We start from the raw sequence: 24,878 nt of genomic DNA, 5'->3' as shown, positions 1-24,878 counted from the left end.
TAGACTACTTCATGGGAGAATGAGAGTCGATGTGATTCTATTTTGAGCCCGATCAAACAAACAAGGAAAGACGCTATTATACTGTATGATTAAATCTCAGTAGTTTATCTATGGGCATCAGTGAGTTGCGAACATCAAGTGCTTTTCCAAATTATGCTGTTAAGTTGAAACTGTAGATCATTGCGAGTAAATGTACTTTAATAATTGTACATTGAAATGTGATATATGAAAGGGGGAAACGGAGAGCTAGAGAGGGAGGGGGCTAAGAGTAGGGGATTTAATTCCATTTCCAACCTCCCTGCCTTCTTTTGAGAGACACCCACAACCATATAATCAACCATTTCTACAGCTACAGTCACTGCCAGCCATATCATAGCACTGAAAAAAATAACACATATTTTAAGATTAAAAGGGAAGATTTTACGACATTTCTATTTCATTATATATCGTGACGTTTTACTACAAGGAGATACAATGCATTTTACATTACAAAAGCGAAATAAGACGTGGATGCCAGCTATCAATTTGAGCATCGTGGGGTTGATGGTTTATATTATGGGTAAGTAGGCTACAACAGAAGCGTCTAATGTAAAGTTAACAGCGGATCGATATTTGGAAAGATGAGTGACAGAGGCACAATTGTACTCACTTGGATTAAATGTGCTCCGTTTTCTCGCGCGCTGTGTATGTGCGTGTGTTTGTGTGTGTGTGTGTGTAGATGAGCGACATCTAGATATTCCTGAAATGCTGTATGATTATGGTAGGCTACCTAATTAATAGACTGGTGGCTCACGAAATCCGCCGCTTGTTATCACTATAAATTACCAACTAAATGACCAACACTTTCCCCTCGCCATTAGTAATTTGATCTAATACGTCTGTATGCTATGTCAACAGACTCTGTCAAGTAACCATAACAGTAGGCTAAGCGATGTTTTTTGGTTTGTTTTTACTCCAGAGACAAACGTAGTGAATCACAAAAAGCGTAATTCCAGTGTCCCAACGCCTGATCTATATCGATGAAAAACCCGAAACAACGTGGGGATTTATTATTGGCCCGCTATCTACCTATAGCTTATTCAGAATGTGTAACAGTCGTGTAAGTATCAGGGCTCAGGCAGATCCAGTGATGCTCTCTCTACTGATGCAGGTGCGGGGTGGAGTGGATGGACGCTGACGCACGGACACCGCGTATCTCCATCATCTCTACACTAGAGACGCATCACTAGCAACATCGCCTTGCGTACAGGCTATTTGTAAACAGGCCTTGAATCTGAAAGAAATGGTCGTTTATCCTCAATTTAAAATAAAGAAGTCTTCATAGTGTTTGCTTTCTCATAATAGCGGGTCTAAGCGTGACTAGCAGCTTGCAGTGCCTCGGCCAACTGGCTATAACGAAGCCTATACTGAGTTTAGCGCATCTGGGCGGATACAATAATCTATTCACATTGCCTCACTAGTTTAGCCTATATTTCCCGTTCATTTACATAGCCTACACTTTATTATTCGTATCCCAAATAGCACTCAGGTAAAGATGGACAGTGAACGCTCTGTTTTGTGCTCAGCAGAGGCCTGCTTGGCAACAGGCTCCTGATGCGCAATGACAGCTTATGAGATGAATATCACGAACTGTAATGTTGATGCCATGACACACATTAAGCCTATGCAGTAGCCTAAACCTTTATGTTCCACCTATGCCCGTTGATATCTGTGTTTTCATAATGTTGTAGACTATTACAAATAAAAAGTAGGGTGGAACATGTATATTGGAAAAATAGCATTGCCACGTAGTGCCTATAGCCTAACACTTTCAAACTGTTGTGATGATGCAACTGTATGTGTGTGTGTCATCTGGTTCACGCTGTCTGGCCATTGTGCAGTATGCAGCAGAAGAGATGACTCATACGACACCAGCCTCTGAAACGTCCACCGTTTTAGAACAGTCATGTATTGTCATGCTGCTGCACCTCCTAGACTTTTACACCAGAGGGAGACAGTGCCACGCAAACATTGTACTTCATAGACCACAGCAATGTCGAGCAGGCAATGCTGGCTGGCATGCTGAGCTCACATATACATCCTCTCATACTATTTGAAGGAGCAGTTGGTACTAGTCGACTTTTAGGAGCTCACAAATGCTATTTAACAACAGTATGGATGATTGATATAGGGGACTAGGCTACACTGGATGACAACCGATTGCAGACTATCAACCAAGAGTGTTTGTAAGATCCATTTGGTATTGGGATCTTTGAGTGCACTTTATAATTTCATCCACAAGGGGGCAGGCTAATCCACAGCCACTGTATAGACCATACTGTAGTCTGTACCATACCGTGGCGATGCGGCATTTTAGTTTGGAGCTGGCAGCATTTTATTTCATAGGATAGATCATAAATTCTCAGGATAGTGCCATAAGGCTGCTCCTTTTGAATGTGAGGAAGCAGAGAGTAGAAGGAGCTGCTTCATTATGGAAGGGATGCTGTAGGGTACATGGTTATATTGAGCTGTAAGGTACAGGTGTCGTGGGTCGTTTGTGATCCCATAGACTCCTGCATCATGACCTTGCCTGTCAGCAGGTTCACCTAATATTGTGTCCCGTGTCATATCAAAGACACGTACCTCAGCCATCAAAAGACAGAGATGATCCAATGCATTTTGACCACTGTTACCTCCACAAAGCCAAACGTAAAAACATTATGACCACCATATTAAGATCAGTCCCTCAGTAATGTATTACAACACATCATCCTTTCCCTTATTGAACTCACCAGTCATTGAGTAGGCTGAGCCATTGCCTACAGCCAAACACACACACACACACACACACACACACACACACACACACACACACACACACACACACACACACACACACACACACACACACACACACACACACACACATTCACACTGAACACACACAGGACCAAGGACATCGGCAGTCACTTTTATTCAAGGCTATGTATAACTGGGCAGCTAATGGGCCCAGAGGTCATGGGGAGGTCACGGTCTATGAGACAACCTGGACCATCAACCACCTTGTCAGAAGGCAGGTAGTGTTTAGAAAGTTGTGCCCTTGAGGGTTCTGCATTATGGTACATTTGCAGAAAACGTACAAATTCTATGGCAGCTATGTTACACATAACACCCCATTACTTTACAGGGAGAATATGTAAATAATGCTATGTAACTGAATGCCTAGAATTAGAAACATTTTCAAAATTCTAAAAGTTGGCCCAACTCTCAAAATACATGGCTCTGGTCCGAACTAGTCTTGTACCAGGTGAAAGAGTACCAAGGCAGAACCACAGTCTCAGTGGATTGGTGATGTTTGTTAGTTCGGGACATTTCACGAACAGTGACATACCACTTTAAAATCCTTTGCACACGCACACACACACACACACACACACACACACACACACACACACACACACACACACACACACACACACACACACACACACACACACACACACACATTGAACCATTAAGTTTGACATTTCTATACACACTAAACAAACATACTGCTGACAATCAAATCAAATTGTATTTGTCACATGAATACAACAGTTGTAGACCTTACAGTGAAATGCTTACTTACAAGCCCCTAACCAACAATGCAGTTTTAAGAAAAAAAATAAATAATAATAAACAAAAGCAGCAGTAAAATAACAATAGCGAGGCTATATACAGTGGGTACCGGTACAGAGTCAGTGTGCGGAGGCACCAGTTAGTCGAGGTAATTGAGGTAATATATACATGTAGGTAGAGTCATTAAAGTGACTTTGCATAGATAATAACAGAGAGTAGAAGCAGCGTAAAAGAGGTGGTGGGGGGGGGCAATGCAAATATTCTGGGTAGCCATTTGATTAGATGTTCAGTAGTCTTGTGCCTTGGGGGTAGAAGCTGTTTAGAAGCCTCTTGGACCTAGACTTGACGCTCCGGTACCGCTTGGTGTGCAGTAGCAGAGAGAACGGTCTATGACTGGGGTGGCTGGAGTCTTTGACAATTTTTAGGGCCTTCCTCTGACACCGCCTGGTATAGAGGTTCTGGTTGGCAGGAAGCTTGGCCCCAGTGATGAACTGGGCCATACACACTACCCTCTGTAGCACCTTCAGGTCGGAAGCTGAGCAGTTGCCATAACAGGCAGTGATGCAACCTGTCAGGATGCTCTCGATGGTGCAGCTGTAGAACCTTTTGAGGATCTGAGGACCCATGCCAAATCTTTGCAGTCTCCTGAGTGCCCTCTTCACGACTGTCTTGGTGTGCTTGGACCATGTTAGTTTGTTGGTGATGTGGACACCAAGGAACTTGACGCTCTCAACCTGCTCGACTACAGCCCCGTCGATGAAAATGGGGGTGTACTCAGTCCTCATTTTCCTTTAGTCCACATTCATCACCTTTGTCTTGATCACATTGAGAGAGAGGTTGTTATTCTGGCACCACACGGCCAGGTCTCTGTACTCTTCCCTATAGGCTGACTCATCGTTGTTGGTGATCAGGTCTACCACTGTTGTGTAATCGGAAAACTTTATGATGGTGTTGGAGTCGTGCCTAGACGTGCAGTCATGAGTGAACAGGGAGTACAGGAGGGGACTGAGCACGCACCCCTGAGGGGTACCCGTGTTGAGGATCAGCGTGGCGGATGTGTTGTTATCTACCCTTACCACCTGGGGGCAGCCCGTCAGGAAGTCCAGGATCCAGTTGCAGAGGGAGTTGTTTGGTCCCAGGGTCCTTAGCTTAGTGATGAGCTTTGAGGGCACTATGGTGTTGAATGCTGAGCTGTAGTCAATGAATAGGATTCTCACATAGGTGTTAGATGGGAAAGGGCAGTGTTGAGTGAAATAGAGATTGCATCATCTGTGGATCTGTTGGGGCGGTATGCAAATTGGTGTGGATCTAGGGTTTCTGGGATAATGTTGTTGATGTGAGCCATGACCAGCCTTTCAAAGCACTTCACGGCTACAGATGTGAGTGCTACGGGTCGGTAGTCATTTAGGCAGATTACCTTAGTGTTCTTGGGCACAGGGACTATGGTATTACAGACTCAGACAGGGAGCGGTTGAAAATGTCAATGAAGACACTTGACAGTTGGTCAGCGCATGCTTGGAGTACATGTCCTGGTAATCTGTCTGGCCCTGCGGCCTTGTGAACGTTGACCTGTTTAAAGGTCTTACTCTCATCGGCTGCTGAGAGCATGATCACACAGTTGTCCGGAACAGCTGATGCTCTCATGCATGTTTCAGTGTTATTTGCCTTGAAGCGAGCATAGGAGTAATTTAACTTGTCTGGTAGGCTTGTGTCACTGGGCAGCTCTCTCGGCTGTGCTTCCCTTTGTAGTCTGTAATAGTTTGCAAGCCATGCCACATCCGAGCTGGTGAAGTACGGTTCGATCTTAGTCCTGTATTGACGCTTTGCCTGTTTGCTTTAATTTTTGCTTGTAAGCAGGAATCAGGGGGATAGATTTATGGTCAGATTGGCCAAATGGAGGGCGAGGGAGAGCTTTGTACGCGTCTCTGTGTGTGGAGTAAAGGTGGTCTAAGAGTTTTTTTCCCTCTGGTTGTACATTTACCATGCTGATAGAAATTAGGTAAATCTGATTTAAGTTTCCCTGCATTAAAGTCCCCGGCCACTAGGAGCGCCGCCTCTGGATGAGCGTTTTCCTGTTTGCTTATGGCTGAATACAGCTCATTGAGTGCGGTCTTAATGCCAGCATCGATTTGTGGTGGTGAATCGACAGCTACGAAGAACATAGATGAACACTCTCTCGGTAGATAGTCGGTTCTACACACATGTATGCTCACACACACACACACAGTGGGTGAATGCAATGTCCTGTTAGCTAAGAAACCACAGGAAACTACAATCCCACTCTCCCCGCAAAACACACTCAGAGATTAGTAGAGGTGGTATGGTAGAACCTCAACAAAAGCTTGCATTCTCTTCCATGCTATTAGAGTCTTGGCTCGTTTTACAGCTGCATCTGGAATGATACAGGTGTAGTAGCATAGTATTGCATCTACACTCTTACATCTAGAACCTCAAAGCGTTCTTCGGCAGTCCCCTTAGGAGAACACTTTTAATAACCCTTTTTGGTTCTAGGTTCCCTTTTGGGTTTCATGTAGAACCCTTTGCACAGAGGGTTTTCGAATGAACCAAATAGGGTTCACCCGTGGGGACAGCCAAAGAACCCTTTTGGAAACCTTTTCTCTAAGAGTGTAACCTTTTTTTTAATTGTATTTGCAATATGTGATATTAACTGTAAAGAACACATCTTGATGACCTGAAGTTATCTTGGTGCAGTGTGTGTGTGTGTGTGTGTGTGTGTGTGTGTGTGTGTGTGTGTGTGTGTGTGTGTGTGTGTGTGTGTGTGTGCGTGCGTGCGTGCGTGCGTGCGTGCGTGCGACCGTATCTATATAGCCGCCACACAGTAATCCAATGACATTTGAAAGTCGTTTCTACAGCACCGCAGAGCATCTTGTCTTTACCTTCTCTTTTACAATGACCTCGAGCCTCTGGAAAAAAAGGAGCTGAAAGACAGAGAGCGGGAGGGAGATCTAGGGTGTGCAGAGGGAGGGAGAGGAGAGGAAGGGAGGAGGGAGGGAGAGGGCGCTACACTGCAGTATTTCCTGCCTTGTGATAGCGGATGAAGTAGGGCAACATAAGCATACGGGTGTTACACACTATTGACACACTTGACTTATAGGATGAGATAATCTCTCTCTGAATGCTACACATACTGTGATATTATAGTCCAATATGTGTGTGTATAGGCCTATAGTTTTAGACAGTGATGTTGGCATCAGACATATTCTTAACTCCCAGTAACACGTACAGAAAACATGTACGTGTGTTCAAGATAGCGTCTAACTCAGAGATTACCTTCAGCCGTGATGAAGTGTGTCAAAGTTAGAGCAAGGCAATGTTCGTGTGCGATCAACGTCAACTCATCATGCATGTGCTACCTACTGACATGATGTAACTTTCCCAACCAAAGCCTCTTGCACAAGAGAGAGAGGAGACTTTCGTTGGACTCCCCCTTTAAGTTACTGCAGAACCAAATGCTACTCAAGTTAGGTTAGCTAATCTTTAGTATTGGCAGTGAGCTACAGTAGCTTCCAATTACTTCCCATTATGTAGACTTTGAGCGTCATTAAGACATGCCAGCTGACTAAGCATGGATGGGATTAGCTGATTCTTTATGTACAGTATAAGCACGTGATGGACATACTGTAAATTAACCCCCTCGGTGTGGGAATGTACTCACCCTATAGATGCACAAGCTACAGTACAGTGTAGGATCTTAATTTGATCACTCTTTTGTTGCAGAGAATTTCCCTACATCCCTAAATTACAAACTGACTTCAAAGTGTATCAACCCTTACAAAAAAATGTCCATTAATTATAATCCACATAATAATTCACGTTTCCTATTGCTGCAGGGTTATTTTTTCTGCAAACAGGCTCAAATTAAGATCCTACATCTGTATATAGCTAATTGGAAATATACAAGGGCAAGGCGTAGGCTGGGAAGACATTCACATATCACCAGTAAATACTAGCGCGCACGGCTGAGTGTGTTGTGTGTGTGTGTGTGTGTGTTTGTGTGTGTGTCTGTGTGTGTGTTTGTGTGTGTGTGTGTGTGTGTTTGTGTGTGTGTGTGTGTGTGACTGTGTGTGTGTGTGTGTGTGTGTGTGTGTGTGTGTGTGTGTATGACGTACAGCTTGTGCATATGTTTTGCCAATGTGTAGCTATGGGTCAATATGCGAGCATATGTGTGTGCGTGGAGGGGGGGATGTGCGTCATGTTTGTATGCATATTGTGGGATGTCAGCCTATTTGTCCCTCCCTCCTCTCTAAGAAGGTGCTGTGCGCAGTACTTCCAGAGGACACCTGATTCAGAGAGAGGAAGGGAGGGAGGGTAGGGAGGGTGAGAGAACAGCGAGGAAGTGAGGGAGCCGAGGGACAGGACACTAACTGCACCACTGAGAGAGAGAGAGAGAGAGAGAGAGAGAGAGAGAGAGAGAGAGAGAGAGAGAGAGAGAGAGAGAGAGAGAGAGAGAGAGAGAGAGAGAGAGAGAGAGAGAGAGAGACAGAGACAGAGACAGAGACAGAGACACAGAGACACAGAGACACAGAGACACAGAGAGACAGAGACACACAGAGACAGAGACACACAGACACACAGACACACAGACACACAGACACACAGAGACAGAGACACACAGAGACAGAGACACACAGACACACAGAGACAGAGACACACAGAGACAGAGACACACAGAGACAGAGACAGAGACAGAGACAGAGAGAGAGACAGAGAGAGAGAAAAAAATAAGTAGTGGGAATTTGTCCAGGAACACAAAACTCGGCAGACTGCAGAGAGAACAAATGGTGCAGAGCCAACACCCCCATCCCACCCCGGTGATCATGCACGTGCTTGCACTCACTAACAGCCACTCTCAGACAAATACTTACACATAGACCATGAATTTGATGCTGTCTGGACCAAAAGAGGATGGCATGTCATACTATTTCTATCCAGACAGCATCAGATACATGGGCTACATATAGTAAGACAGAGGGGCGCTGTTTCGCTCATTCAATGCTTTCTCCGATGTGAGAGTTTCAGCAGAGATGAAGAGGTGAAGCGAGAGGGCTCACTCTCGCCAAAATTACTGTGGATTGTTTCAAATCACAAGTGTGTAGGCCTATGCCTATTTGGGAAGCCCACAATTTGGCCAGCGCATGTCGCAATATGTCTAGCTGATTGAGCTGCGGCAGTCAGTGAAAATGATCTAAAATAGGTGTGAAGATAATGTGTCTTGAGAATAATGTCAAATGTTGCAACAAGAAGAAGGGGAGGGATGTGTGGCACAGATATGGCACGTCTTTCTCCAAAACTAAGACAGACATGGCAGCTCTGCTTCTAGCTCTTAACCTGTCTAGGATCAGCGTGGCGCTAGCGGCACCCCCCCCCCCCCCCCCACTGAAAAACCAGTGCCGCGAAATTCAAAAAAAATATTTTTTTAAAATATTTAACTTTCACACATTAAAGTCCAATACAGCTAATGAAAGACACAGATCTTATGAATCCAGTCAACATTTCCGATTTTTAAAATGTTTTACAGGGAAGACACAATATGTAAAGATGTACATCTATTACCTAAAAACACATTAGCATAATCCACCATCTTTTATTTGTCCACCAACACCAGTAGCCATCACCAATTCGGCTAAACTAAGATATTTATAGCCCCTAACCAACAAAAAAACTCATTAGATGACAGTCTGATAACATATTTATGGTATGGGATAGGTTTTGTTAGAAAAAAGTGCATATTTCAGGTATATGGCATAGTTTACAATTGCACCCACCATCACAAATGGACTAGAATAATTACAATGAGCAACGTGTTTACCTAACTACTAATCATCAAACATTTCGTAAAAATACACAGCATACACGAATCGAAAGACACAGATCCTGTGAATACAGACAATATTTCAGATTTTCTAAGTGTCTTACAGCGAAAACACAATAAATCGTTATATTAGCTTAGCACATAGCAATTAGCAGCCCAGCATTGATTCTAGCCAAAGTGAGCGATAAAAGTCAACATCGCCAAAAGATATTAATTTTTTCACTAACCTTCTCAGAATTCTTCCGATGACACTCCTGTAACATCACATTACAACATGCATATACAGTTTGATCGAAAATGTTTATATTTAGCCACCAAAATCATGGTTAGACAATGTGAAATGTAGACAAGCTGGTAAAGAAAACGTCCTTGCGCCACTTAGACAGTGATCTACTCTTATACATAAATACTCATAAACGTGACTAAAAAATATAGGGTGGACAGGGATTGATAGACAATTTAATTCTTAATACAATTGCGTTATTACATTTTTTAATTTATCCTTACTTTTCAATACAGTTTGCGCCAAGCGAAGCTACGTCAAAAAACATGGCGTCCTAAGCCACTAAAATGTTTCGACAGAAACACGATTTATCATAATAAAAATGTCCTACCTTGAGCTGTTCTTCCATCAGTATCTTGGGCAAAGGATCCTTTCTTGGGAGCAATCGTCTTTTGGTGGAAAGCTGTCCTCTTGCCATGTGGAAATGTCAACTACGTTCGGGATGAACTGAAAAGCGTTTCCAACTTTTCACATCGTTGCAAAAATAAATGTCCCAAAATCGCACTAAACGGATATAAATTGCTATAAAACGCTTTAAATTAACTACTTTGTGATGTTTGTAACTCCTATAACGAGTGAAAAGATGACCGGAGAAATATAACAGGCTAAACTAACGCTTGGAACAGGAGAGGGTCGGTGTCTTCCACGCGCGTTACGCAGCAAGAAAAGACTTGCTAGCTAAAGGTTTTTTTCATTTGTAGGGCCTGTGAACGAGCAATCGAGCCCGTTGGAATCGTCATCACGTAAAGGCATCCAGGGGAAGACGTAAGAAGTGTCCGTATAGTCATAGCAACGACAGTGCCCGTTTAAATGACTTCAGAAAAGTGGCCAACGTTTCTCAAATCTGACTCCATGTCAGGGAAATTGCTGTAGAATGGGCTCTGTTCCACTTAGAGACAAAATTTCAACTCCTATAGAAACTATAGACTGTTTTCTATCCAATAATAATAATAATATGCATATTGTACGATCAAGGATTTTGTGGGAAGCCGTTTAAAAAATTAGCCACATTAGCATAAATAGTCTAAACAGCGCCCCCATCCCCAACAGGTTAAACAACTTTGCAGTATTTCGTTTTTTTTTTGTGTTATTTCTTACATTATTAGCCCAGAACGTTTTTTTGTGTTATTACATACAGCCGGTAAGAACTTTTTGGATATCAGAGTGGCGGTAACTCACCAGCATTATGACCAGGAATATGATGGAGAAGAGGTATTCGGAGTGGACTTCTATTCTGACTCAGGGGGCGGGCACACCATCCACCGCTTCCGAGTATATTACTCGCTAATGTTCAGTCTCTGGACAATAAAGTAGATGAGCTTAGTACAAGGATCTCCTTTCTGAGAGACATCAGGTACTGCAACATACTCTGTTTCACGGAATCATTGCTCTCTCAGGATATACTGTCCCCATCCAAACAGCCAGCTGTGTTCTCAGTTCTCATCGTGCTTCTCATCACGCAGATAGGTATAAAGAACTCTCCAGGATGAAGAAAGGCGGGGGTGTATGTTTCATGATTAACTACTCATGGTGTGATTGTGATAACATACAGAAACTCTAGTCCTTTTGTTCACCCGACCTAGAATACCTCACAATCAAATGCCAAACGTATTACCTCCCAAGCTAATAATCTTCGGTTATAGTCACAGGCATGTATATTCCCCCTCAAACCAATACCATGACAGCCCTCAAGGAACCAAATAGGACTTTATGTAAACTGGAAACCACATATCCTGAGGCTGAATTTATTGTAGCTGGGGTATTTAACAAAGCAAATTTGAGGAAAACGCTACCGAAGTTCTATCTGACTATAGTACTCGAAAAACATTAGATCACTGCTACTCGCATTTGGCAAATCAGATCACAACTCCATTTATTCTTCCCAGCCTATAGGCGGAAACTCAAACAAGAAGTACCAGGGCTAAGGTCTAGTCAACGCTGGTCTGACCAATCAGAATCCATGCTTCAAGATGGCAAGGGGACCGGGGATATGGTTGAATACAAACAGTGAAGTTATTCCCTCTGTAAGGCAATCAAACAGGCAAATGCCAGTATAGAGACAAAGTGTCACAATTCAACGGTTCAGACATGAGGCGTATGTGGCAGAGCCTACAGACAATCATGGATTACAAATGGGAAACCAGCCATATCGCGGAGAAGGACGTCTTAATCCCAGACAAGCTAAACACCTTCTTTGCCCGTTTTGAGGATAACACAGTGCCTGCTCCCAAGGACTGTGTGCTCTCGTTCTCCGTGGCCAACATGAGTCAGACATTTAAGCGTGTTAACCCTCGCAAGGCTGTCGGCCTGATGGCATCCCTAGGCGCGTCCTCAGAGCATGTGAAGACCAGCTGGCTGGAGTGTTTACAGGCATATTCAATCTATCATTTGGTAAATCCAACCACAATTATATCCTCCTGATTCCTGCTTACAAGCAAAAATTAAAGCAGGAAGCACCAGTGACTCAGTCTATGAAAAAGTGGTCAGGTGAAGCATATGCTAAACTACAGGACTGTTTTGCTATCACAGACTGTAACATGTTCCGGGATTCTTCCGATGGCATTGAGGAGTACACCACATCAGTCACTGGCTATATCAATAAGTGCATTGAGAACGTCATCCCCACAGTGACTGTACGTACATACCCCAACCAGAAGCCATGGATTACAGGCAACATTCGCACTGAGCAAAAGGGTAGATCTGCCGCTTTCAAGGTGTGGGACTCTAACCCGGAAGCTTATAAGAAATACTGCTATGCCCTCCGATGAAGCATCAAACAGGCAAAGCATCAATACAGGGCCAAGATTGAATCATACTACACAGGCTCCGACGCTCGTCTTATGTGGCAGGGCTTGCAAACTATTATAGACTACAAAGGGAAGCACAGTCGTGAGCTGCCAAGTGACACGAGCCTACCAGACGAGCTAAATCCCTTCTATGCTAGCTTCGAGGTAGCAACACTGATGCATGCATGAGAGCATCAGCTGTTCCGGATGACTGTGTGATCACGCTCTTCGTAGTCGACGTGAGTAAGACCTTTAAACACGGTCAACATTCATAAGGCTGCAGAGCCAGACAGAGTAGCAGGATGTGTTTTCCGGGCATGTGCTGACCAACTGGCAGGTGTCTTCAATGACATTTTCAACATGTCCCTGATTGAGTCTGTGATACCAACATGTTTCAAGCAGACCACCATAGTCCCTGTGCCCAGGAACACGAAGGTAATCTGCCTAAATGACAACAGATTCGTAGCACTCACGTCCATAGCTATGAAGTGCTTTGAAAGGCTGGTCATGGCTCACATCAACACCATTTTCCCAGAAACCCTAGACCCACTCCAATTTGCATACCGCTCGAACAGATCCACAGATGATGCAATCTCTATTGCACTCCACATGAATGCTATTCATTGACTACAGCTCAGCGTTCAACACCATAGTGCCCTCAAAGCTCATCACTAAGCTAAGGATCCTGGGACCAAACACCTTCCTCTGCAACTGGATCCTGGACTTCCTGACGGGCCGCCCCCAGGTGGTGAGGGTAGGTAGCAACACATCTGCCACAGTGCTCCTCAACACTGGAGCCCCCCAGGAGTGCGTGTTCAGTCCCCTCCTGTACTCCCTGTTGGCCAGGCACGACTCCAACACCATCATTACGTTTGCAGACAACACAACAGTGGTAGGCCTGATCACCGACAACGACGAGACAGCCTATAGGGAGGAGGTCAGAGACCTGCCCAGGTGGTGCCAGAATAACAACCTCTCCCTCAACATAACCAAGAATAAGGAGATGATTGTGGACTACAGGAAAAGGAGGACCGAGCACACCCCCATTCTCATCGACGGGACTGTCGTGGAGCAGGTTGAGAGCTTCAAGTTCGTTGGTGTCCACATCACCAACAAACTAGAATGGTCCAAACACACCAAGACAGTCGTGAAGAGGGCACGACAAAGCCTATTCCACCTCAGGCAACTAAAAATATTTGGCATGGATCCTCAGATCCTCAACAGGTTTTTCAGCTGCAACATCGAGAGCATCCTGACAGGTTTATTTATTTATTTATTTATTTACCGTTATTTTAACAGGTAAGTTGACTGAGAACACGTTCTCATTTGCAGCAACGACCTGGGGAATAGTTACAGGGGAGAGGAGGGGGATGAATGAGCCAATTGTAAACTGGGGATTATTAGGTGACCATGATGGTTTGAGGGCCAGATTGGGAATTTAGCCAGGACACCGGGGTTAACACCCCTACTCTTACGATAAGTGCCATGGGATCTTTAATGACCTCAGAGAGTCAGGACACCCGTTTAACGTCCCATCCGAAAGACGGCACCCTACACAGCGCAGTGTCCCCAATCACTGCCCTGGGGCATTGGGGTATTCTTTAGACCAGAGGAAAGAGTGCCTCCTACTGGCCCTCCAACACCACTTCCAGCAGCATCTGGTCTCCCATCCAGGGACTGACCAGGACCAACCCTGCTTAGCTTCAGAAGCAAGCCAGTAGTGGTATGCAGGGTGGTATGCTGCTGGCTAGCAGAGGGTTGCATTACTGCCTGGTACGGCAATTGCTCGGCCTCCGACCGCAAGGCACTACAGAGGGTAGTGCGTACGGCCCAGTACATTGCTGGGGCTAAGCTGCCTGCCATCCAGGACCTCTACACCAGGCGTGTCAGAGGAAGGCCCTAAAAATTGTCAGACCCCAGCCACCCCAGTCGTAGACTGTTCTCTCTACTTCTGCATGGCAAGTGGTACCGGAGTGCCATGTCTAGGACAAAAGGCTTCTCAACAGTTTTTACCCCCAAGCCATAACATTCCTGAACAGGTAATCAAATGGATACCTGGACTATTTGCATTGTGTGCCCCCCCAACCCCTCTTTTTATGCTGCTGCTACTCTGTTTATCATATATGCATAGCCACTTTAACTATACATTCATGTACATACTACCTCAATTGGCCCGACTAACCGGTCGGTGCCTGTATGTAGCCTCGCTACTGTTATAGCCTCGCTACTGTATATAGCCTTGCTACTGTTATTTTTCACTTTCTTTTTACTGTTGTTTTTATTTCTTTACTTACCTGTTGTTCACCTAATACCTTTTTTGCACTGTTGGTTAGAGCCTGTAAGTAAGCATTTCACTGTAAGGTCTACACCTGTTTTATTCGGAGCACGTGACAAATCAACTTTTATTTTAATTAATTTAGTAGGCCTGATTACCAACAATGACGAAACAGCCTACAGGGAGGAGGGCGCTGACGGAGTGGTGCCAGGAAAATAACCTCTCCCTCAACGTCAACAAAACAAAAAAGCTGATCATGGACTTCTGAAAACAGCAGAGGGAGCACGTCATTTGGTTACAGTAATTGATGTTAATGCATGTATTAATTACAGTAATTTACCTGGCCTGCTGCATGCAAATGTAGGAAAATACCCATTTGGCAATGTCTGACTTCTGATGTCTTAACTCACCACGTCCACCACTAATAAGCCAATCTTCTCAGTAATTTTTTCTTCACATCACACATTGTAAACGAAGTCTGTTTTTTTCCCATTACGAATTTCTTTCCAACACTCCTGTCCTCGAACACCAAGCCTCGGTCAGAAATGCAAAGTATCGTGAGCAGATGATCCCACTGGAAACTTTATAAAAATAGCTGTCAGTCCCAAGCTCACTGGCGTGGGAAACTCTGAGAGTCTGGATGGGGCTAGTTGATACAATGCTACAAGTTCGCAAGCGACAGCTTACTGGCGGACCCAGTTGATGATTTGATAAATTTTTGCACTATCAATATCTCACGTCAAAGGGATGCAGAGTAGAATAATGAATGCGATTGAAAGAACCAGAATTTTCATCATAATATATTTTCTACTGTTTTTATTTGTCGGCTTATGTATTTACTTAATTGACGAGGGAAGTTCTAGGTCTACTGGTGCATTGGCCAGTAGGCTATCTCTGGGTTATATGCGCTAATTTCTTTAGCCGCCAATGGACCACAGTGTATCAACATGTCCATATGGCCTTAGTTTAATTTTAACTTTTTGTATTTTTATAATTTTACTTCAGATTTTTATGATTAACCGCGCGACAATGATTTGAAATGGTTCTCAGCAATATTTTCTTCACCTCACACATTGTAAACAAAGTCCTTTTGTTTTAATTATCATCCATTGCGAATGATAGTTCCTCAGTATTGGAAAAATATTTCCAACATAAGCAGGTGCACACATAGGAGGACCCGTAAAAAAACATTCCCACCTGTGGATATCAAAGGCCCTTCCAATCTATTCGTTCTGGTGCCTTCCCAGCACACACAACACACACAAACATACCCAGAAACAAACAGATGTGCAAATGTTCACATGCCTAACTGAAACTGTGCATTGTCATCATACTCAGTACACAGACACAGCAGTACAGGCACACACAGGTATACAGCACAGTTCTGCCTCAAAGCCTCAATGCCTCAATGAGTTATCTATTCAGGAGATTCAGCCAGACTTTTTTTCTGCAGCTTTAGACAATGCTCATGCATAAGTCATCGCCGCAACAAACGCCAATCCGCAAGCAATGATTTCCAGTATACCTATGAGTGAAACAATTACAGGGCAGAATTACCGGGTAGAATTCCTCTGTGCCTACCGCTGAACCACAGCTTCAACCGGCTGTTCAAAATGCTGTCTAAGCGTTCGTTCACATGCTCCTTCTGTATGGTTCAGGGCACTGCTGGAGGAAGTGCAAGGTGTGTCTAGCGCTGCGTTAAGAGTAACCGGAGCAGGAGTGAGTCACTGTGTGCATACCGAGATGTTGCTACGGTATGGTTCTGTGCTGCGGCAATGCCTCCCAGGTTGTGCGGACAATTAGCATCCATAACACTACTGCTAAAGCAGTATTCTAATACCACTATCACCGTCTGCTAATGGTGGTCACTTTACAGAGGATTTCACTGACCCCCAAGAAATGACCTTCTGAAATACATACTGTAGCAGTTTGTTTATGTGATGATCGCCGTACATATGTGTGTAATCAGAATGATTTTTCTCGTGAATTAACTCACTCCTTCCTGTGGAACAGTAAACAACAATACCCATACTTCCATGTGTAGCAGATCTATGTGTTTCTTAACCAATCCCCTCCATCCCTCCCTCCCCCAGCCTGCCCTGCGTCCAGTATGGATGTCCTGGTCCATAACCAGATCAACGTCCTGAACGGCACCATGGTGAGGATCCAGTGCATCTTCACCTCCTGCTACAAGATGGACGTCAACAAGTTTGCCATGAACTGGACCTACCAGGAGAACACCAACGAGACTGAGGAGATGGTGAGAGACGAAGACCGTGTGTCTGCCCTTGTCTTGTGTCAATGTCAGGCAGATGCACGATGTTCATTTTAGGACACCCTCAGTCTCAGATTGACTCAAGGAAGGTGAGGACTGGCTCAAGGAGGGGTAAGATGTAAGGCTAAAATGGACACCATACGCCTGGCTAATTCTTCACTCTGCCATAATATACAGTAAGATGAATCGTTTTTCTTTTGCATTCTCCATTCTCCTTACGTTTCCTGTGTCAACTCCCTCTCCTCTCTCTCCTGTCTCCGATCTGCTTCTTTAAAAGCCATGCTTTCTCCAACTACTTCGACGTCTTTCATTTTCTTTATTGATTTAGCCAGGATAGTCTACAGATGTAGGAGCTTAATTTGTTCAGTATTGTCGTAGCAAAATAAGCCTGCCGCAACTGAATTTTAACGTTAGGTCCATAATGTTGCTTCATCAGTGGATAGGCTATGAGCTGGACAAAATTTGACCGCAATACATGAAAAGTGCTATACTGTTAATATAACCGTGTATTATTGCGGGTTTTCAGTGAAAGTATGTAAATCACGAAGCTCATCTGGAGTCCCTGCAGTGCAGAAAAATTCTCAATAACAAAAGAGTGAACAAATTAAGATCCTACATCTGTACCCAGTAACAATTGCCACTGTTTTCCAGGGAGTCCTGGGTTCAATAACAAATGACATGTTTCCTGTCTATCCTTCTGCTAATACCCCTCATCTTCCTCCTTTTTCCTCCAGTTCATGACCTATAAGAAGGGGATGATGCCCCTGCGGACAGACCAGTTCAGTGACCGGGTGCAGTTTGTGGGTAACCTGGAAAAGAACGACTTGTCCATCACCCTCTCTGATGTCCAGCTGTCGGACGAGGGCGTCTATAACTGCTACGTGCGCAACCCCCCCGACCGCATCCAGGGCCACGGAATCATCAACATGTTTGTCGTCACAGAACGTAAGGGCAGGGGGCAAGGCAGGCAGTAAGAAGAGATACAGGGTACAAGGCAGGCAGTAAGAAGAGGGACAGTGGGCACGGAGGGGAGTAAGAAGAGGGACAGGGGGCAAGTTACTTTGCTGTTGCTTCGCGAGCCTGAAAATACATGATCTAAATGATTGCTTTGATTTGATAGTTGGTATTCAGCAGTCATAAAAGTATGCCTTATTTGTTTGAAGATCTACAAAAATGTTGATTTTGTCAGACCGAATAGGCAACCGCTCATTAGAAATGATGACTTGAAATAGTAAAGTAATCAAATAAAACAGTTATTTTATTAAAGTAAAAGAATGTGAATAAATTATGATTAGTAAGTGATAAGCAGTAATGGGCAGTTACAACCATCATGGGACTTTTATTCATTGTTTTATTCAGTGTTGTTTCTTCAACCCACGTAAAGCATAGTGTGTTTACTGTAGAAAAAATACATATTGAAACCTAAATTGAAAACCATGGTTATTTTTTTATGATAGAACTGAAACCGACCCGACCTCAAGAAAAATCGCTCAGTACTAATCTGTGGACAACTGGTCCATCCATCCATCCATACTAGCCCATCCCTGGCTTTGAGGCTTGTGTGCCTGCATGCCATTAATTCATGTGTCCTGGCCTTGCCATTCACTGGACGTGATGACTTAACACTATACAGCTTTTTACTTATTGATGGGAGGGCCAACCCAGCTCTCCTCATAGTCATTGCCTCACACAAATGTTCGTCTCACACATACACACTTTAACACCCGCGTGTTTGCATGAAGACCCACATTCATGAACACACACACACACACACACACACACACACACACACACACACACACACACACACACACACACACACACACACACACACATATACATACATACATAAAAGGCTATTTCGGCATTGCTATCCTGTTTTTTGTTGTGTCCTCATACTGGTTAAATCAGCCCTTTGCCAACTGTACACTCTATTTACAGAACTATCTCACCTCCTTCCCCTCTCCCCACCCCCTACCCCCCCAACCCACAGTGCCTCCCCCGCGGGACTCGACCATAGCAGTGGCGATCGGGGCATCAGTCGGCGGTGCGCTGGCTCTGCTCATCCTGTCCATGGTGGTGGTGAAGTGTATAAGGCGCCACAAGAAACAGGAGCTCGTCTCTGACGAGCAGAAGATGGAGGAAGAGGGCAAGCTGGATGCAGAGGGGGGCACCGAGGAGGGAACCAAGTGAGAACCCCCCTTTGTTTTAACCTTCTCTTGAAGTGATGTCTCCTTCTTTAGCCGTCCTATTTCTTCCTCGATACCTCTACAGATGTAGGATCTTAATTTGAGCCAGTTTGCTACAGCATGAAAATAATTCTGCAGCAACAGGAAATGGGAAGTTGGACATTCTTCTGGAGTTTTACATATGTGTAAGGGAAAATCAAGTCTGAAATTTACAAGTGGAAATTAGAAACTTCAGAAACCTTTTTAAACCTCAAATACAGCACAAGTGTAACATTTCCTGCATTTCAGGAAAGTTGTGCTGCAACAGGGTGATCATATTAAAATCCTACATCTGTATATTGCTTTGCTCTAGGACTCTTTCTCAAGGTTGTGAAATTCTAATAACGTGTCCCCTGATTTGCGCTATCCTCCTCTTTCCTTCTTTCATTTCTCTTTGCTGTTTGTCCTTTTCTCTAGCGCTCTCGCTCTCGTCTTCTGTCATCTACTTGAGGCAATGCTTTTGAGGCAAAACTGGAGAGTCTTAAAATCTACTTCAATTATCTTTCTCTTCCAGCTGTACATGCTATATGTACATATATATATATATATATATATATATATATATATATATATATGTATATATATGTATATGTCTATACATATGTATGTGCGCTGACGGGGGTGGTCTGTCATTTATACCTAACAAGTCACAACATTCTGGAATAACCCCAGAAACGTCACAAAATATAGATGCTATGGAAACACATGCCAGAAATATGTCCGGTGTCAAGTGGATTCATAATTTTTTTTTTTCAATCACCGTGACAATGGTTGAACAAAGCTGACAAATATCCCCTCTTCCCCTTCTTTTATTCTTCTTTGTGTTGAATGTGTGTTCCTATGTGTGTCTGCGTGTTTTATGTGTGTTCTTTGTGTGTGTGCACGTGCCCCATGTGTATGTGTGTATATTGCCATGAGCCAGGCAGCTATAACCGGCCTGCATGGTCCCGGAGACCCAAGGTTCGCTGGAGCCACACCCCCTCCCTCACGCTGGTAACAATCTGTGATTGGTGTTTTGTGCTGGTCATGTGACCCCAGTTACCCAAGAAGAAGTGGCCACTTATGGCTTTCTTCCCCAAACCTTAATGTTTATCCCGCTCTCTCGTTACCATGGTGATGGGAACTTCAAATTCTGTTTGATATTTAGCTACGCTACGCTACGTGTGTCCTTGGCTCATGTCCCGTATGACCACTGATGTGAAAGGACAACAGATTAAAACAGTGTGCTGTCGTCTCATGTATCAGTGGCCGTGACGGACAGGAGACATGGAAAGGACTTCAACCTCTGTCCTGATCTCATCCAATAGAACGGTCAATCCTATCCTACCTTTCCCCCTCTGGTCTGCTCTCCCGTCTACCTTCAACCTCTGTCCTGATCTCATCCAATAGAACGGTCAATCCTATCCTACCTTTCCCCCTCTGGTCTGCTCTCCCGTCTACCTTCAACCCCTGTCCTGATCTCATCCAATAGAACGGTCAATCCTATCCTACCTTTCCCCCTCTGGTCTGCTCTCCCGTCTACCTTCAACCTCTTTTCTACCTGATGATCTCTCTTCCAGGCCTTCGATCTGATCAGTTCTGATTCTGAAAGCCTGTAGGGCTCAATCCTAACTTCAGATACAAACACAGAACTCTTCTGCACAAATCTGTCGTGTAACTTGATTCGTGGGGGAAGGAAAGGTTACGTGTGCTCACTGTATCTCAAGTTAGATTTTGTCCATTAGTTTGCAGTCAGGTGTTTGTTTGACCTGACACATGGCTGTAGACTCCGCCATGCAAGGTTCCGGGATGAATTTCGGTCCTACTTTATTTGGATAGGCCTGGATTTTCATGGTCATACTATCAGCAAACCCTCCGTTGATAAGAAACTGCTTGCTAGGGTTAGGGTTAGGTTTAGAATAAGGGTTATGATTAGGGCTAGCATTAGGGTGAGTGTTAAGTTTAGGGTTACTATAAGAGTTACGTTTAGGGTTAGAGATAGGGTTAGTTGAAATATTACTGATAGTAGATAGTCTGTAGACTGAGCACGTGTATCATAGCTTTTTTTGCAGACTATAGGAGTCTACAGCCATGTCTCAGGGCAGTGTGTTTGCATGTTTTTACTAGGTTTTGAGTGACTAGTATCTAACCTGTTTTCCACACTAACTCTATGAGAGATCCACCCCTGCCTGTTTCTGCACAGTAGCTATTGCTGTGTTTGCATTGTGGCCCTAGCTGAATGTGGTGTGGTGATGGGTGTGTGTGGTGCAGTCTGTGTTTGGTGTATGGGATTGTACAAGTTAGTCCCGACTTTTCCCCCCCGGTCCTACAGTGGGATGTAATTACTGTACAACAACAATAGCATGGAAATCAGATTAGAAACAAGTCCGGTTGGCAAGACAACCAGTGCCTACTTTAGAAAGCACTGACCTAGATGTTTCAACTATCTTGTCTTCTACCCTCATGTGACTTTATTCTGTGGGACATCTCTTTAGTGTGTTGATCTTAGGGGTGTTGTTTCCTTGTACATGTTCAATAGATGGATTTGATGTACTGTATGTACTGTATCGCTGAGCTCATATATATCTCTGCTCTCTTCTTTCCCTGCCTCTCTGTTTCCAATGAACCATAACCTTCAGGAAAGCATTCCTGCCTGAAGATGTATAGTGACCCTTCCTTGAATCCTTGTCCAGCATCTGCCTCACCCCACGCCCCCTCCTCTTGTCCAGCCAAACAAAATTGCCGTTATGGGAAGCTCCAGCCGCCAGCCACGCCACCCACGCCACCCCTGCCTCTGTCTTCAGTCGGCCATCTTATCTTCTCTCTTCTTTGACAAGAAGCCACAAAAGGCGGAGGAAGCTAGTGGACGGCAGCCTCCAAACGACGTTCCCCTTTCCCCTTTTTCCTCGCTTCTAGTCTCTCTTAAAAGACAGACGTAGGACATGTCAAATGCACTGCAGGACATTTAAAATGTGTACTGTATTTGTGGTTTAAAAAGGGTTCTGAAGTTTGTAATTTCCACTTGGAAATTTTTGACCTGATTTTCCCTTAAGAAAAATGTATCAGCTCCTAGAAAAATATCGATTCATTATGATCCACATAATAATTAACATGTACTGTTGCTGCAGGATTTTTTTCCTGCTGTAGCAAACTGGCTCAAATTAAAATCCTACATCTGCAGAGTAAATGGATGGTTTGACAGCCATGAATACTGGGAAAGATCCAGCTCTCACACTCTCTCTCTCTCTCCCTCTCTCTCTCGCTCGCTCTCTCTCTCTTTTTCCTGCTCTATCACATTACTTAGCGATGCATAATGGCTGGGGCAAAAAAAGTTCCCTGTTTCTTTCTGACAGCGAGTGTGTGTGCAAATGACAACTGTTCTGTGTGCGAATGGTATGGATGGATTTTTTTGTCTGTGAGTGTTCGTTTTTTTATGTACAGGGTATAAGCTTGTGAAGGACCTTCAGATGTCACTACGGGCAATGTGGGTGTATACACGTGTGTGAATATGTGTGCGTTTGAGTGTCCTTAGAGTGTTTGAGTGTCTTCTCTTCAAACTCAGACTCTCGCTGAATGGAGATGCCAGGGGTGATTTTATCAGTAGTCAATTCTTCTGAACCCTTGCTTCACCTCCAATATGATATGTTAGCCTGTGTTGCTTCCTCATACTAAGTTACTACTGTATCATATATTAGCATGATATTTCTTGCACACATTATGACAGGCACAATTCTGCCTACGATGGATGGATCATTAACCTGTTGGTCTTTGATGATATTGTAATTCACATTGCACAAAAAGCCCAATCCCCAAATGATGTCTCCCTTTTTGTCCACCTGCACTAACACGTGACACTCAAGTGAGCACGCAGACACATTGACTATACGTGAACCAACACATAAGCTTCGACCACCACATACAGGCTGCTTTGCACATCAGACGTCCACACAAAGAGGCCTACACATACACACAAGCTGAGCACTTTCAGGGAAAACAGAAAAAAAGTTAGCGTAACATTTCTATCAGATACATATATTTCTACGTTTTGTCCTAATACCAAGCTGTATTCTAGAGGCGTGCCTTGATTGCTGTCGCTATTTAGGTGTGGTCCTCACCGTCTTAAACTATCAATGTTTGAATGTATGGGACCTCTCTCCTCTGAGGTAATTGATCTTGGATGTTCTCTGGATGTTACATATTTAGCTACATGAGTGTTGCACTGGCTGTGACTGTATTTCGGGACACAACGTGAGATGTAATTAATACACAATCAATCATTCCACTTTCCACCCATTGCACTTCAAACTACCTTCAAAGTCGTAGGGCTTCAATTACATTATCCTAAGAGCATTATAATGTATGTACGTCTGGGAAGGATCACAAAAAAAGTATCCAAAAGCACAGATGAACTTTGGAATTGCTAAAACAACATCACAACCGCAAAATAGTACCGTTATTTATTTGAGTTAATATTTGTAATATGTTGTCTTAATTTGCTCCTTGTGTCTAAAAGTCTTGGCTTTGTATTTTTTCAACAGACCTTGTTGGTGGAGCAGACAGGCTATGGGAGTGTAACTGTAGTTACTGTATATGACTGGGTGCCTCTGGTATTGTCTGATGTGGTTTCAAGGGCTAAAGCCAGGGGCCACGCTGATTCTGTGCCCAGGAGTGCCCTACCTCATCTGGAGACAGTCTCTGCCTGTCTCTGCAATGGCCACCACATTCATTGGCTGCCTTTACGTTATTCACTGCCAGAGCTTGTTTTCTTTTTATTTGTCTCCTCAGATCTCCTAGCCGTTCTAGTTTAGATTTCTCTTGGTCGAGTATTGTACTTTGATATTGTCGAATTTTGTACCGCATAGTCATGTAATGTGTACTTCCTGCCAGGACTTTGTGGTTGTCCTGGCTGTTGACGTTGTTGTAGCCATCATTACTTGGTCTTTGGGAAGTTGGAGTTTGGGGCGCTCGCATCTGAAAGATCATTAATTAAACAGTGGAAGGTCAATGCTGATCTCCACCTGTAGGGCGTACACGCTCTCATTCTAGACTTACTTAATGACTAATATAAATTCATTCAACTGATGTGCAATTGTGAGTGTGGTGTGTAAATCAGTATGTAGGGAGTCTGAGACATCAGCTGGAATCATGGTGAGAAATACGTCTGGGAAGCTTGTTGCCACAACCAGAGACTATAACTAAGTCACAATCAGACGTAATTATCCAAAGTAACCTCAAGAATTAAAAATAATAATAATTGAGATTGTACTGTATTTTATACACGAACACACACACACCGACACACACTGCTACCGGTGGCTAGGGGACAAAGCAATACATGTAGCCTCATGAAATAAACATCACCTCCATTTCCCCTGTCACTCACTCTGACGTCTCCGCTGGACTCCTGAATGCCGGGATAGCTAGCTGGGATAGTGGAGGTCCCAGAGTTTTGCGTTTGACTCTCTCTCTCTGTGTGGTCATGCATGTTTTTGCTGCAGTTGTTCCTCTGTGACGCATGGCTCTAACCAGGCCCCTCTCGCACCGAACACCAGAAATGCTTGTCTCTAATAATGAGCTGTATTCATTATTGTATTTTGAAATAAAATGCGCATAGAAATATTA

The 24,878-nt window shown here is 44.0% G+C and overlaps 1 protein-coding gene across 2 annotated transcripts; it reads left to right on the top strand.

The window, feature by feature from the left end:
• Positions 1-299: 299 nt before the first annotated feature.
• Positions 300-24,878, top strand: LOC129832346 (sodium channel subunit beta-2-like). Of its 2 annotated transcripts, XR_008755908.1 has the most exons (6): positions 300-559; positions 16,868-17,034; positions 17,784-17,994; positions 19,043-19,238; positions 20,200-20,270; positions 21,896-24,878. XR_008755908.1 is itself a non-coding variant. In XM_055896349.1 (5 exons), exons 1-5 carry the CDS (start codon positions 475-477, stop codon positions 21,921-21,923), a joined length of 687 nt encoding a protein of 228 aa, XP_055752324.1. In that variant the 5' UTR covers positions 301-474; the 3' UTR covers positions 21,924-24,878. The 2 variants fall into 2 exon arrangements, 1 of the variants encoding a protein (XP_055752324.1); XM_055896349.1 differs by lacking the exon at positions 20,200-20,270 and having other exon boundaries at positions 301-559.

The sequence above is a fragment of the Salvelinus fontinalis genome, chromosome 33 (genome assembly GCF_029448725.1).
Source record: "Salvelinus fontinalis isolate EN_2023a chromosome 33, ASM2944872v1, whole genome shotgun sequence".
NCBI classification, from domain to species: domain Eukaryota; kingdom Metazoa; phylum Chordata; class Actinopteri; order Salmoniformes; family Salmonidae; genus Salvelinus; species Salvelinus fontinalis.
This window is presented reverse-complemented; position numbering and strand designations above follow the sequence as displayed.